The sequence below is a fragment of the Glossina fuscipes genome, unplaced genomic scaffold (assembly GCF_014805625.2).
Source record: "Glossina fuscipes isolate IAEA_lab_2018 unplaced genomic scaffold, Yale_Gfus_2 61, whole genome shotgun sequence".
NCBI lineage: Eukaryota > Metazoa > Arthropoda > Insecta > Diptera > Glossinidae > Glossina > Glossina fuscipes.
In genome coordinates this window covers 4,776,994-4,794,027 of record NW_023998433.1, presented here as the reverse complement: position 1 = coordinate 4,794,027, position 17,034 = coordinate 4,776,994, and the positions used below count along the sequence as shown (strand labels likewise).

At 33.6% G+C, this 17,034-nt stretch overlaps 1 protein-coding gene across 10 annotated transcripts; it reads left to right on the top strand.

The window, feature by feature from the left end:
- The first annotated feature begins 6,240 nt into the window (after positions 1-6,240).
- On the top strand, positions 6,241-10,917 carry LOC119637851 (nonsense-mediated mRNA decay protein 2). 10 transcript variants are annotated; one of them, XM_038034223.1, is made up of 3 exons: positions 6,241-7,552; positions 7,617-7,657; positions 7,759-10,917. In XM_038034223.1, the coding sequence occupies exon 3, from the start codon at positions 10,277-10,279 to the stop codon at positions 10,781-10,783; it is 507 nt and encodes a 168-aa protein (XP_037890151.1). In that variant the 5' UTR covers positions 6,241-7,552; positions 7,617-7,657; positions 7,759-10,276; the 3' UTR covers positions 10,784-10,917. The 10 variants fall into 10 exon arrangements, with proteins under 10 accessions (XP_037890151.1, XP_037890150.1, XP_037890144.1 ...); XM_038034222.1 differs by having other exon boundaries at positions 7,719-10,917; XM_038034216.1 differs by having other exon boundaries at positions 7,617-10,917.
- Positions 10,918-17,034: the final 6,117 nt, after the last annotated feature.

The window sequence follows — 17,034 nt, the reverse complement described above, 5'->3', positions numbered from 1 at the left end:
GGTTAAGTACGGATTTATTGCATTGATTACCTGGCAGCTTCAATGAAAATCACATCGTTTGTGTTCCTCCTGATGATGATGCAAAAGTTTTTCATTTACTTTCTTTCGTATTTTTAAAAATTTGTTGAAAATTTTTTGTGAAGAATTGGTTGTTTTTAATTTTACACTTTATATTATATTATACCTCACAGCACTTGCGGTACAAGGGTTTTTGCGAATGTTTGGAACACCCAGAAGGACTTGAGATAGATACATTTTTGTTTTATAGCGATCAATTCACTTTCTGAGTAAAATTAAAACGTTTCTTTCGTCTGTCCTTTTTGTTTTGTTGTGTTCAGACCACGGGTTACAATTTTTCAGATGTTTTGATGACATTTGTACACTGACATGCTTTGGACTAAGCCCAAAAGCAATTGAAAACGCTTTAGGTCAGATCACTTTTTCCATTACTTACCACATAACGACTTATTTTTAAAAGTCGTTACATGAATAAATGTGGGGTGGGGTAGGCTATTTAGTTTTTTTGTTTTTTTTACCTTAAAAGATACTATAAATAGGGGAAAAAATTTGCAAAATATTCGAGTAAAATTGTACACTTCGATTTAAAATTGAATGAATAAATCTTCTAAGTGGCATTTCCTTAAAAAGTTTTCACGATGTTCTAACATAATTTGACTCAGAGTTTTGCTCTGTTTTTCGGCCTCAAATTTCAAAATAAATATGAATAAAGTGTATTAATACATCTCGTACCATCGCTTTTTAGGGTGAAATCGTAGGATGCCTATTTTTTTTATAAAAAAAGTTACTACTACCTAAACATCAAAGTTGGTGATATATATATGTTATCCTTTGAACTTATTGAGTAATGTCTTACGTTACATTATGATAAGATGTTACATAGTCGTCTTAATCTTTTTTTACTCTGACTGTAATGCTCGCCGTCGAATCCTATAAAGTGCATAAATCCTTGACTAATGTGAAACTTGAGTTAACTTCGGTTAATTGCCTCAAGAGTTGGTAAAATTATTGTGAAAAATATCAAATAAAAATTTAAAGACAAAATGAGTCTTTTGATCGGTCAATCTGTACGCGCAGAATTATTACAGTACTTTTATAAGTTTTTAGTTACTGCTTCGATATAGAGGAAATGGAAAATATGTTGTTGGAAAAATATTAACTTTTTACAACTTTTTTTACATGCGCCACAAGTTACATAAGACATTTTATTAAGGATTAAAACGCGCCTAAGCAACTCCATAATGTTAAAATTATGCTTTACTTCTTACTATCTTTTAGAATTTAAATATAAAATCTGCAAAATCGATTTATACGTTTACCAGCCATTGACAAAATGTCGTTAATACTTTTTTTCTACTTTGTTTAGAGCCTAGGCTCTACATTGTAAATTTTGTTTTTCTTTTTCCAATGGATAGGCTCGAGAATTTCGTCTAAGATCAACTACATATCAACTGCTGTCTATTAGCTTTTTTCTATGTATTTATTATTTTCCCTGTTATTAAACGTTTACTGCTAATTCGGGTAAGGAGTAATCATACAACAAGATAGTTGTCTAGTGAGACGTCGGTTAATTTTTGGTCTTAAAAGCGCGAGAAGGAGTGCCGATAAAGTGGACGGGGAAGAATTCATCTTTTTTACTTTTTTACTCACTTCATATGTGCATTGTCGCACAATTTCTTGTTAGCTGGCAATCAACTTTAGAGAACAATAAAAGGCAAAAGCAAAAACAGAACGCACTGTTGTGCAAGCTTAGCAAAAGCAAAATTATTATGAGAAAAACAAAAAAATACATCTAAAAGCTTTAGTAGGTGAACGCAAGTGTGAGAGGACATGTGTTGCATGTTGCTGAGGTGGAGGTGATAGCGGTGGTTTGTAATTGTTTGTAAGTTAGTTTAATAATTTGATGGCAAAAGATTTGAGATAATGAGCAAAAGATTATTGTAATTGTATGAGGAACAAGATTTATAAAGTTTCTCACACACACACGTACAGTTATAGAAATCTTGCAAGAACAACGATAAGGAGAAAAAGTAGTAAGGAGCAGTGGAAAACACCATCTGCTCTGAAGTGAAAATTATTATAAATTACGTAGTTCATAGTTTGATTGGTTGAAATTATCGCGTATAGTTGCTTATACGTATGAGTAAGAGTGAAATTCATCCAAGAATTCTGCGATCTTACGATAACTACTATATAAAATGAAATAGGGAAGGGATCCTCAGGAACACACATAAAGGATTATCAATGTTTCGTCATAGTTAGATTAATTTTTTGATTTATGAAAGTAGACTACTTTTCTACAAAAGAGAGTGCAATAAAATTTAATTAGGGAAGTTATGTTAGCTATAATCTTTCACGCATAACACCGAATCCGAAACCGATATCTATTTGTGATCAGCTTAATATCGTCAACATGATTGAAATGTACTTGTTCGTTCTGTTAGAATGCTAACACTGTAATCGCTAACGTTAAAGAAACTCTCACGCAAAGTATCGGTGGATTACTTGAAACAGTATGTTAGTGAACTCCTCTTTTGATAACCAGCAGAAAGAACGAGGGTATCTAATAATTTAGGTTTACGGTAAAAATGCGTTATAAATTGTTAAACCTAAATTATCTAAACCTTTAAACGATATTCACGCTGCTCCAAATTTTTTGCACAGAAAAGAGTGAATTTCTTACTTATTGAATTAGTTGCAACAAAATAAATTTCAACAAAAATAATTGGACGAATTGTAAGCATTGATGAAGCGTGAATGCGTTTCTAAACATAAAGCGACATTTTACAATTATTGTGATTCATCTTTCGCTGGTCGGCATCATAAATATCGTTCACCGCGTATGGTACAGCGCGGATGTAAAAAGAAGAAAGACTCAAAATAGATCCACCTTCCATTACACTGATGAATTCAGTATCATTTTCATTTTTTTCACCTTTTGCCTATTCAACGCTTGCCCATACACTCCTACGTTCAACTTCCGTATCGAGAATTTTGAGAAATTTTGCTACACTTACTGCTCTGGCATTTGCATGAATTTCATTGAAAATAGAGTGAATTGAAGCGAAAAAAGTTCTAAACTCTCTTTCTTAATCGTTTGCTCAACATAAGAACACAATTGGGTATTTAATAAAATATCAATAAAAGCAAAACGCGGTTTAAACGAAACGAGAAATATTACATAAAAAGTCTCTTACTTGGAAAAAAAAAATGTACTTTCGCCAAATAAGATGGAAGAAAACTAAATGCTTATGTATTTTTTTTTTATTACACCCCACACCATTTGGGGTACAAGGGTGCATGAAGTTTGTTCGGCTGTATGGAACATCCACACAAAACTTGAGATAGACCCATCTTCTATTATGCAGAAGATAATTCTGGATCGATCAAAGCTTGCCTTTCTGCCCGCTTTATTTTCTTGTGCTCAAACTGTAGGTGGTAATTTTTTGAGATGTTTCGAACACCGACGTTCTTTGCTACAACAACAAACGCTATTGCAAATAATTTATATCAGATCATTTTTTCGACCACTTCGTAAATAACACTTTATTTTGAAAAGTCATTATACGGTATATAACTGTAGGGTGGTGTATTTAATGGCGAGTCATGTTCTACTATAGTTATAGTATATTTGCTTCTTTTTTTTTTTTTTTGTTAACAACGTGATGTATATCACAAGTCTTGCAGAAATCATAAATCCAAATTAAATACAAGTAAGTTCATATATATTTTTATATATATATATATGTCATATATGCATTCGTAGGCAAGTGTGTGTATTAAATCAGTTGCGGATAAATTCACATACGTAGCACACATAACACAGCACATGTAGCGGATAGCCAAATATTCAAATGAGATTGTAAAAGAATTAAATGCTGTATGCATTAAAAAAAGTGTTAATAACATATGCATACGAGCGTTAACTAAACCCCGACCACCACCGCTATAAAACGATGCAATGCACGACATGTTTGGTGTCATTAATGTTTACTGCCGCACGCGCATATACGCATTCAGATATCGCGTAGTATATGCACCTTGTCCTTGTTCAAATTCAAGCGAGTTTATATATCGTGTAAGCAAACGTAACCTCACTGAACTAGTCGTTACATATGTAATCGTCGGACTGTCGGTCCGTCTGTCTACCCGTCTGTCTGTCTGTCTGCCTGTCTGCTTCTTTGTCTTTATTTTTATTAAGTCTGTTTATATATGCTTCGAAAGATTAAATAAAATTATAAATAAAATTGCTATCATACATACATACACGTATTCGCTTAAATGCAGGCATACGTGCATAAAGACCTACCTAGAAGAAACCCCGCTTGCCATCATATCCAACGAAAAGAAGCAAAATAAGCACAATATGGACACGTTAATGTCCAAAATCAATAATCGTCGTTTTTGGTATTTTGGGTTGAAGTTGTTTTTAATTTCATTTTATCTCTTTGTTTCTCCCTCTGTTTCATTATTTCGATCTCTATCTCCATTTTTCTCTTCTCTTTGGTCATTAAATATTCAAATTTATGTTCAAAATAAATTTATAAGTTTTACTGGAGTTATTAAATGAACATTTATTTTAGTTTTTCATAATTGGCTTCATATTTCTCTATACATATGTATGCATTCATCCAAGCCAGGCTTAGATATCTGGTATAGTTTCTCAAATGTAAAGATAATTTAATGAAAGCTTTGCGGTAAGTTATGAAACCTATAAGAAATTTATATACATTTTGGACAAAATCTTTAATGTCAACAGATGCGACGTGAGTGGATCAGCTACTCCGCGTGACTATTTTTACCTCAAACTTTTGTTTGCAAAATTTTAATGACGTGACAAATGACTTAGTATTTTTTTCCTTTTCCGAACTGCTTCCATTTTTAATTATGAAGCCTATAATGATTATGTTGAGATTTCTTATGAAGACAGAAGATTAATATGCTCATGTTTTTTGATGTTGCGTATAAAAGTTTTTGCATAGTTGTAGAAACTTGCTTAGGCGTTCATGGAAAAACATATCTGCAACGCTTGTGCGGACATTAAAAATTGACAAAAATGTTAAGAAGTTTTTGAGTTCAAGTGGGTGTTGAAAAGAGGCCTAAGTCGATTAAAGGGCATAAACTCAAAATATTTTTGCTTTCTGGCCTTTTTGATAGCTACTACGCATATTCTACGAAATAAAAACTGTTAGCCGCACCATTCCCACATTATAGAGTACGACAATTTATTTTTTCTTTTTTTTTTTATTCGTTTTTAGGATAAAGGTGATTGATGCGGAAGACTCCGTCACAGCCGAATATAATTTTTTTTTTGCTTTATTTTTGAAGATTTTTTTCTTTTTACATAATTCGAAAACAAAAAAAGAGTGACCTGTATGTTTACATATAGCTTGTTTAGATAAATAAATGAATTTAAACTATACAAATAACTTCCTACTCAAGCCACAACACAATTTTTTGACTGTGAGACTGTGAGGCATATTGGGGTATATAAATTTTTGATACAATTAGAGTTAATTCCGACGAAAATTTAGTTTGCTTTTGCGGCAATATGTATATACACGGTGTACAAGTACGAAATGCATATTTGAGAAGCTAGCATCATGTATATAGATTGTATATGATTGAAGTGAATTTTTTTGTCGATGGGATGTCAGGAATAAAACCAACAAATTCATGCATGCACACGCATAGAGATGATCCACTCTGACTCCTGACAGAGAGGGGCGGTAGTGTCCATCAGAAAGGTATATGCCGATACGCAAACAACAACTCTGTCGGTTCCGATAAGCACTGCTAGAGTACGACTCGAAAATTAAAGTTGGCTAGGTAGTAAGCAAGATTTGTGGAAAACCAGTAGTGCAGACATGCTCCAGATAGCTGAAGATATCGCTAGGGATTGTGAAGGTGATAAAGACAAAAGGAAATGCTGAAGATTACAGTAAAACCTCCTCTTGTGGTATATGCTTAGTGTAGCATTATCGATTTATCGTCATCTGTCCATTCAATAATCATTTATGCTTAGTTCACACTTCATTATATTTCCACATAATGTAAACGTAGCTATAACCTAGTTAAGATCTGTCCTACATATTTCCACATACTGCAAGTCAAGCTATGACCTAGATAATATAACGCAATCTAGCTCTACATGTAACTTTATTAATAGCCTAGTTTAATTCCACAATTTTGCTTAAGTTAGCATAATAATTTATTATATAAATTACTGACCACAGTTCAGTAAAGTCAGATGTAAAGTCGGAAGTAAAGTAAGAAGTAAAATAATCAATAACAAATAATCATCAAAACGAACCTTTAATTGTGTTTTTACTACAATAGAGCAACATAGGCCTAATGAAGGGCGCAAACCCCTCGCTGCCAGAGGCTACACTATAAATTCAAGTGACAGTACGATCCAAAACCATATATAAAGCTAACGCAACTTTTTTGACATTGTTATGCTATGGCTTGGAAAACGGGCAAAGGACACAACGGATATGGCAGTAATTTGGCAATGCGACTCTCATTCCTCATACATGAGATTTGTTTCAGCATGGGACCATGCATTAATTACAGAGAGGGATATCTCTATACTTAGTACTTTTCGCCAAGTACCAATCAAGCCGACTTCGAAATACAAATAAAAGAAAAAGTTTAGCAACTTGCGGGTTAAAAAATACTAGTAGCCGCAGATGACCTTAATGCAACTAATTGAAAACCAGCGGCCAATGTGAAAAGACCTCTCGCAGGTCCCAAATAGGAAGCAGAATCGCTAGATAAGGAGTTGTTTGGATACATGCTGGAAGAATCGTGACCCAAAAATGGCTTAGTAGCAGACACTATGAAACGAATTACATGAGCGTGTGATGGATCAAGGGCCAGACGATGTTTCTGTAAGTGGAAAGAACCAGTATATTATTGGACCGACGACATAGTCGACCTAAGAACTCAATGCAATTGAGCAAGAAGACTGTACCAAATATCAAGGGGAACTAATGCTAATTTCAACCAGTGTACAAAGACAGGCGAACACAGTTTAAAAAAGCGATTATATCCAGTAAGAGAAGTTGTTTCCAAACGCGAATTGAAGAGTTAGAGTATGATCCATTGATCCTAGCATACGAATTGACTACGAAAAAACTTAAACATTTAATTCAACTGTGTCCCGAGTTCGTAGACGAAATAGTCGTTCCTACAGAAAATCACGTTTGCATCTGACCCAATGACGGAGGTGGGGAAAAATGTTAGATTAACCCCTTAGGGAATTGTCGTTACCGAAAGGCAATTTAAAGACAAGAAAACCCCGAGTGCTAGTGGTATCCACAACTGCACTATAAAACAGGCAATTCTAACAAACCCAGCGATGTTTGTGAGTATGTTCAACGAGTGCTTGAGAGAATACATTTTCCGCGCAAGTGGAAATACCAAACGCTCATGCTATTGCTGAAGCCAAACAAACCGCTACATACACCAACGACGTACCGGTCTATTTGTCTGCGGGACATGACAGACAAAGTGTGCGAGGAGGTAATAGGTAAGCGTATAGAAGAATTACTGGAGAGCTTAAACGGCCTGTCGGATTGCCATTTTGGTTTCAGGAAAAAGGGGAGCACTGTAGATGTAATGGAAATTTTGGGTGGTAAGTAACAAAAAATGCTGTCAGCAAATTAGTATTCTGTCATAGTTGTCCTTTCGAAAAGAAGAGTATCGCATTATGGTACCAATATCGTGGGTAACTAGTTTACTCGCAGGAAACTTTGATATGAAACAGAAGAAGGGTACAGAAAATGGTTGGTCGCAGAAGGGATACACCAGGGACCATTCCGAGGTGCCACATTATGAATTGTGATGTACGATGAGCTTTTGAGATTATCTTTCTTAGAGTAAGTTTCCATTGTGAGGTCTACTGACTATATAGCAATAACAATCGTAGCCCCCGAATTTAGAGCAAATCATCATCATAGCATATAGACCGTGAGATAGCTCCAGTCGGTTGATCTAAACCTTGCAGGAGACAAGACCGAGGCGAAGTTAATGAAATTAAGATGAAATCCCAAGACGTTATAAAATACAAATATAACGTCGATGATCGACTGCAGACAATCACATAAACAGCATCTACGATATAAATGTAAGAAAGCTACGAAGGTAAAAAAACACTAGCGCGCTTGCTGTCTAAAAAGCGTGGACCGTAGAAACTTCATCCAGACTGCATCACGTTTATGTGCTTTAATTGTTTGCGCCCCATATTGTACGGTGTCAGAAGATGTCGCGCCGGTGACCGCTGGCATAATACTAACCGAATTGCGGGCTAAAGAATGCCTTTATGAGGCCGAACTGAACGTGTATTCCTGAACGAGTAGTCCGTCTGAATTACCAAAACGAATGACAGACACTGCAGACGGAAATCGGAGAGTGTATTCTCTCGGACGACCTCGTGGCAAATATGCTACACGATCTGAGACAATGGAAAGCGGTAGAAGTGGCGCAAACATAATGAGAATATAATGAAACGAAGAGGTAAATGCAGGCTCATAGATAAGGCTTAAATGGCTACCTTCCCTGTGAAAGTATACTTTGCGGTCGTGCTACGTAGGAGTGCAGGTGGTGTTTGGCGGGTTCAAATTTCGCACTGACCCAAATAGACGCCTTCGATGGTTTTCCACTTTAAAAAAAAAACACATACATGATCAATCAATCAATGATTCGGAACTCTCGTTTCTGAAACATATTCTATCTATTTCTAAATTATATAATTCATTACAATATAGCAGATATATTTTCTATGTTTGATATGTTTTATCTATTTTATAATTTTTACTTCCGCTAAACCTATGCATTTATGCAAAATTTTTAATAAAATTCATTTCTGTTTTACATCTCTGTAATGTAAAAACCCATTTTATACATATATATATATATAAATATATACATATATACATATAAACTATATTATAACGCAACGTTTTCCATTAATCGAGTTTAATAATTCTTTAAATATTCATCTCAATATTAACATCAATTTTATAAGGTTTCACGCCAAAAACAACAGGAAGAATAAAATGAACCATACATACGCCTCAATATATCATTATTAGTGCATAACGTTTGAGATGGAAATAAGTAAATATGCAAAGCATTCATTAACATTTTGCATCGGAGAAGTACACCACGCAGTCTTTCCAGAGGATATTTCGAAAAAATCCTCTTTATCTAAGCGTTCAAAGTAATTCAGAAATCAAAAATTCATAAAAAATTCTGTCGAAAAAAATTCTTTCAGATTTTTGGGTCAATGAAGTATGATTTGAGTTAGTCTTTTCGAAATTTTTGATATCCAGTACAATCTCCTTTAAATCTAATCAATGAGTTGTCGTTGCTTTTTTTTCAAAAATCTATATATACGTGCTATGATTAATATGTTCGTCATAACATGAAATACTGTCATTTAACCCTAACAAGTATACTCCTCAATGGCAGCCAATTGGTTAAACAAAGTTATCCATTTGTCTGTCTATTAAATCATTAAGAGTATGTTGTTCAAGGGTGCTTATATATAAATATAAATTTTTAAAAAGTTTTATAAAAACGTTCAATTTCTTATCTTTTTTTTAAAGGCTTTACTTCCCCTTAACGTTTATCCGTTAATGAAACTAAAATTCGATTAAGCAAACGGAACTAAAGATTTTCCTAAATCAGCAAAGATTTTTATAAGAGAAAAATAACGCGAAAGTAAATTAATACAGAGATATGCATAAAGAGGCAAATAATTTTGCGTGTACCATGATCGAAAACATTAAAACAAAGAAGTAACTTAACCGTTGCTCGTAACATATTTATATGTGTGCGTGTATATTTTTAATGCAAAAGCATTGAAAGGCTATAATAAACACCACCATTAATATATTTTTGGTATAAAACTCACTAAATATTTAAAATAAGCAGACAGTTCGTTTGAAAACTTAATGGCAAAAAGTTCAGCATTCACGAGAGAATTTAACAAGAGAAGAAATAAAAAACAAAAGCAAGCTTAAAAAAAAAACCAAAAAAACAAACTAAAAGAAATAAATTGAAATAAAAAATGGAGAAGTTTCTCGTAAGACAAGTTAAAGTTTTATAAAGACATACTAAATTTTCCCAGTAAATTTTAATTGAGAATAATAAAAGCAACTTTTTACAGATCGGATCAAGTGTCAATTTAACGCTTAATAAATTCCTTTTAAGTTTTACAATAATATCCTCGTTATTGGTGGCGGCTGCGATGCCCGGCAAAGGCAGGGTTGCTAGTGAGCCTCGTAAACATTTTATCATTCATATTCCCATGAAAATACGTACGCATCATCACACACACACCGTCTACACGCATGTATATCACAACAATCAAAAAGGTACTAAGCAGACGGTTTACAAAATAATGAGCTTTGCGATGAATCCGGGTGGTTCTACGCCGGGCGCTGGCAGCAGTATTTTTAGAGCGAATAGCAATGTTGGTGGTATACATCATGCCAAAACTGTCGATTCTTTTAGTAATAAAGCCAATCGGGATGGTTATGATGAAATTTTATACGATGACTATCAGAATTGTGATATTTTACCGGCTCGCAGTAAACATTTACATAAGAAATATCTACGTAAGCATGATAATGACGCCGAGGACACCGATGATGGTGATAATGATGATGATGATGGTGATGATAATAATGACTACGATGAGGATGAAGGCGTTGTATATCCTTTAAAGGTTGACGAAACTTCAGAAGATATCTAAGCAGTTGTAAAGAAGCTTTTTATTTGTATATCTATATGTATCTATGTATACGTGTGTGAAACTACTATATTCATAAAAGAAAAGAACAAATGTCGCAAAATACGTACAAAAAATCGTACGAACTTGCCCTAAGTCATTGAGTAAAATATTAGTTTGGGGAAAAAGAAATCCATTATTTTTATATGAACTTCAGGACTTTATTTAACATGCTTCGGATTGTCCGATTTGGGTCAAATATGCACCGTTTTGTTGTATGATTTGTTGCCATTTTAAAAGTAACTTCAAAATGCCTCTCTCAAAGAAGTCCTAGTCTCTATTTGCAAAAAACTCTAGTAGTCGATTTTCACAATCCTCCCTAGATTCCAATTTTTTATCATTAAAGAAATTTTGCAATGCAAGAAAAAGATGATAATCGCTTGGTGCCAAGTCCGGACTGTATGGCGAATGCATTAAAACTTCCCAACCAAGCTCCCGAAGTTTCTGGCGAGTCACTGTAGATGTGTGTGGCCTAGCGTTGTCCTGGTGGAACACGACACCTCTCCTGTTGGCCAATTCTGGCCGTTTCTGGTCAATCGCTATGTTCAAGCGGTCCAGTTGTTGACAGTAGAGATCAGAATTTAGCGTTTGGCCATATGGAAGCAACTCATAATAAATAATCCCCTTCCAGTCCCACCAAATGCATAGCAAAACCTTCCTGGCCGTTAGTCCTGGTTTGACCACCGTTTGAGGTGCTTCGCCGCTCTTTGACCACGATCGTTTTCGCACAGGGTTATCGTATGTGATCCATTTCTCATCTCCAGTCACCATCCGTTTAAGAAATGGGTCTATCTCATTCCGTTTGGCCAAGGCTTCGCAGATGGAAATTCGATCCATCATGTTTTTTTCTGTTAATTGGTGTGGCACCCAAACATCGAGCTTCTTTTTGAATCCAGCTTTGTGTAAACGGTTTAAAACTGTTTTATGGTCGATTTTTAGCTAGTGGGCGATGTTACGACTGCTAACATGCCGGTTAACTTCGATCATTTCTCCGATTTTATCGACATTTCCGACGACCGGCCTATCTGTGCGAGGTGCATCTTTAATATCAAAAATTCCTGAACGGAATCTACGAAACCAAAATTGCACATAATTGGCTGTTACAGTATCGGAACCCTAAACACCATTCACAATTTTAGCCGCCTGGCTTGCATTTTCGCCTTTGTCAAAGAAAAACTGTAAAATGTACCGAATTTTCTCTTTGTTCACTTCCATGTTGAACACGCTGTAACTCACAACTGAATGCACCAAACAAAAAACAGTAAAAGAGTTTTTTTTACGGCGAAATGTCACCTTTCCAACGAGCATAAATCTGAAATTGTTTGATCGATACTTTAGGAGAAATCTATCAGTGCAGCCATCTACCGAAAAAATAATGGATTTCTTTTTCCCCAAACTAATATGGCACGTTTATAGAGAAATCTATGTGCACCCACCACACCTTCATTAAGTTTTAATTTTATCTTATTTGCGAATATCGTACTCTAAAGCATAACGAATTTGACATTGTTTGGGCGATCTCCAGAAATACCAATTGAAAGATTTCATTTTTCATAATGTTGAATAAATAAAAAGGCAAAACTTTTATCAAACTAAGCTAAAGTTGTTCCGAATAGTGTGTGTTTCGAAACAGAAGGATTCAGATTTTGCAAACGCATATAAGAAAAAAAAAACCAAATTTCCGATTAGATAAAAACTGACAATTTAAGAATTTGATCTACAATATTTACAATGTCGGAAGTAGGAATTATTTATATTTCCTAAAGTTGCATAAATTAACTTGAATAACTAGAGTTTAGTATATATAGCCATAATTCAAACCTTGCGGAATGTTTTCAAACAGGAGCAGGAGATATTGGTGTAAAATTAAGCGAGAAGAGAACCTTATTAAATCCGTATACCATGCGATAATTATATATAACAAATGTTGGGTAGTCCGTTAGTACCTAAAACGGATTTTAAAGTACATATAATTTACCCCTTTATTGCTAATCTTGCATAGAGTCTTTATCTATATACTTAATGTATACACTTGAGACCCATTAGAAAACAATTATTTTGTAATAGTTATTCGATACTTACGTTTTTGTTTGCGACTTTGTTTTTTCCATTTGTTCTTGGCTGATTTAAGGGTGGCTTTGGTTGAACTTTTAATTATAATCAATAAAATCGAAAATAATTGTTTAATATCATCGTTTAGCACTTCTGTAAGAGTAAACATCAATAACAATACCTAGCATAAAAGCATAAGCATAAATACTTTCAGATATCTTCGATGAGTAATTCCTTTTGTGATTTTACTCAATGACCTTTATCCTACAGAAAAAAGGCTCTTTGTCAGTTTAATGAGATATACATTTGAACTCGCTTTCATAATTTGTTCCCCCGACTATAATTATTACATTCATACAGTTAGCCTAAAAATTGATGTGTAATCTTCCCTTCTGAGGTTACTTTTTTTGCGTACTCTTAAAAAACATAGAGATTCTTAAGTTTCACTTTTATACGCGATCTTTTTTAGCAACAGCACACTTGCTAGGGCAGATTACTTTTAAAATTTTCATGACACGGATAATCGATATGCGATCAGAGTTGAAGTAGAGCGACAACCCATTTAATTTTTTTTAGTTCTTGTTAATATGCTTGCAAATAAGATATTTTGCATTTTGAATTTTTTTAAATTTCGATTCCTACACTCCAATAATTCCAGTGAAAAAACAACAACTGACATTTGTAGGTCAACTTTCGATAAAAAACAATATAATCGTTGCTTATTAAAGGAAGGTAGTCCCTAGTAGCTTAGGTTCATGAATTTTTACGTAAAACATGTTTAGAATGAATAACTATTATACTTAGGTCATCCCGTGTCACAGCAACAAGTTTCATACTATTCTTTCGAATCAATACTCTAAAGTAGCAGTAAAAACGGACTGCTGGACAAGTTCCACTGCTAGATCCCATAGAAATGAATGCGATCAATCGATTGGATAAGAGTGTCAATAAAACATGTCTACCTAGTATTTAAGTAAAAATTTTTTTTGTAAAAACTTACATTTAAACAAGTAAAAAGGTTATATTCGGCGGGACCGAATCTTGCATAACCACCAGTATGTTTTTCGCATTCTACTCCGCAAGTTCTTTTTTTTTTTTTGATATTCATATCTCTGGTGTTGTTCAGAAAAACTTAGTCGCGGCATCTACCATATTCATCTTCATATGAGGAGTGTACAAAATAGTTTTAAACGTTTTGTCTTGTTTGCTTTCTGCTACATAATCATTAAACCTCAAAAAAGTGAAAAAATTTAATTACTCGTAACTTTGTGCAGTGTTTCCCAAAATAAATGTGGAAAGTTTCAGCTTTCTTTCTAACTTTATTAATTTTCCAAAAATTTTTACTAAAAAAAATTGAGCTGTGTTCAGTTTACGCTTCATTTTGCGTCTTCGCTCTGACCAATTTAGCCCAATTCCAATACGAACCTGCGTGCAAAAATTTCCAATATTTCTATCAAATTTGAATTCGATATCTTCATGTTTGCGACCAGCAGAATGCCAGCAACGCACACCACACAGCATGCAGATATACAGAAACCCATGACTAAATCAACTCAGAATTTCACGCTGATCAAGAATATATATAGTATAGGCCTCTGAAGCTTCCTTTTGGGTGTTACGTATATTTTGGAAAAAAAACAAAATGAGTATACCCCCATCTTACAGTGGTGGGCATAAAAAGGTGAAAACACAATCACAAGAAAATTAAAAAAAAAAAACAAAATTTTCTAAATATTATTGTCCATGCATAATTTACAATGCATGGAAGATGATTTTTATCTAATATTTAACACGCGTGTACGCTTATGAGGGGTCTTTAAAAGGGGAATTATTTCGATAACTTATATGCTCCTATTTAAAGCCTTTAAATATATATATTTATATTTACTTTCAATAATATTTGACATCCCATAAGCATTTCTTATATTGTTTTATAATTGTCATAATGATTTCTTTAAGTGTATTCAGCAAAGAGTTATGTGAATTTATGACAGATATGGTGGCGTAAAAGAAGGTTTCCGCTCTGTTATATGTTGCACATACATGTTTGTATATCAATTTATTTATCTGTTTATGTGTGCATCTGCCTATAGTACATTTTTCCCTTTAGCAAATTATATCTTGGCATCTGTAATGTCGCATGACAAGTCAGTGAATATTTGATATACATAACAATCTCACGGCTAGCACATCTGTGTTACAAAAACCATAAACACACGTATCTTCCTTCGTTTTCTTCTTTTACTTATTTTGCTATTTCGCACACAAACTAGGCAAAAAAACTCTCGGCAAGTTTTTCTCAATTTTCAAAAAGGAAATAATTACGTTATAAGGAAAAACTTTGAAAAATTTGCACAATTTTTATTATTATATAATAAAATTAATATGGAAAAAGAAAATAAATAAACTGAAAGAAACAACCAAAAGAAACCTAACAAATTGTCATATAATCATAAAAATCATACGATGATGCTCGTAATATTGAGCAAAAATTACTTTTACATTTTTTTTTACTTTTATTCTTAAACGTTTAATCGGCAAATTAATATATTTGACTTGACATTGAAAAGACACTTGATTAAGATGGAGTGATTTCTTAATTTTTTTTATTTTTATTACAGCCTTCTTAGTCTGGTCAACGTTATGCATATAGTAGCTATTTATTTTGAATTAATCATGTATGTAAGTGTATATATTTCATTTATACAAAAGAACACACATAAATACACACACATACAATCAAACAAACGAACAAACAAACAAATATATATATTATATCCTTATGTATTGAATGCCTATTGCAACAACGTATCTGTACCATTTATTAACAAACACATCGGTCAATAATTTGTAGGACTGAGAGATATACAGATGCCGTTTCTAACAAAAGACACTAATATAACTTTTATTAACATTGCATATCATTTAGATCATTTATTTATGAATTACATTGGCTGCAGTGGGTAACCTTTCTTATTTTCAGACCCATGGAAAAATTCGATTAAACAAGAAAAATTGATTGTGGAAACTAAAGCATTTTTTTAGGGTTACTCAATAAATAGGTTATTGAAATATTAGAAAAGCGTTCAGTTGTATTACTTATTCTTGCATGAAATTTTGTTAACGAATAATGTCGAGCATGAGAAAAATTAAATATGCGTTTATTTATTTATAGTTCGTCCCGGGAATTATTGACCGATGTCTACTTACATGCTGTTAAACTTCTTTACTCTACTTTACTCTGCTATCTATGTTCTGCTGGGTTCTTTAGCAGAATGCTTAAATAGTCATTTTTATACACATCACAGAAGGATGAGGGGTATACTCATTTTGTCAAAACGTTTGTAACGCCCAGAATCAAATATCAAAGACTCCATAAAGTATATATATTCTTCTCGACTTAAGAATGTCCGTCTGTCTGTCTATCTGTGTAATGTCTGTTGTAAACATTCTCCTGACCGCAAAAATAAACCTATCGATTTCAAACTTGATAAAAACAGTGGAACTGCTTTCGCGGATGTTAGTGTTGAAAATGGATCAAATCGGTCGAAGGACGCGCCCACAGCACCATGTAAATTTACAAAACCACTGTTTTTCAAAGGAAATCAAAAATTTTCTTTTTGCTCATTACTCTTAAACTGTACTACAATTTGAACGCACATTCTATGGGCGACACTGTAGCATTGTGCACAAAATTGAAAAAATTGACCGCGCTTATCCAATATTATAGTGTATCAAAATTTTATTGTTTTTTCAATAATTTTATAATGCGCAGAAACAAGCTTCAAAAAACCCGATAAAATAAAAAAATTTCTTGGCTAGTTTTAAATTTTGAATACATTTAAACATGTCCGCTAGTCCGTCTGTCTATCTGTCCGTTTGCGCTACTTTGTAGTATTTGTGGCAAACGTTCCTCCGTTAGCGAAAATGAAGACATTTCCTACAAGTTTGCCAAAGAATTTGGAATTGAGCTAAACTGTTCAAAGGACACGACTACAATGCCAACACGTCTATACGACAAAAACTGTTATGTTGGAAATACAAGGAATCAGCTGCATCTTATACAGAACATGAAAATTTTGTTTTTTTACTTTTATTGTCTTTTTTAGGATAAAAGATTCGATCCCAACCGAATTTTACTTTCTTACTTCCTGATAATTGTA

Excerpts from the sequence above, each read along its gene's own strand:
- LOC119637851 (XM_038034223.1), top strand. The coding sequence starts at position 10,277 with ATGCCCGGCAAAGGCAGGGTTGCTAGTGAGCCTCGTAAACATTTTATC.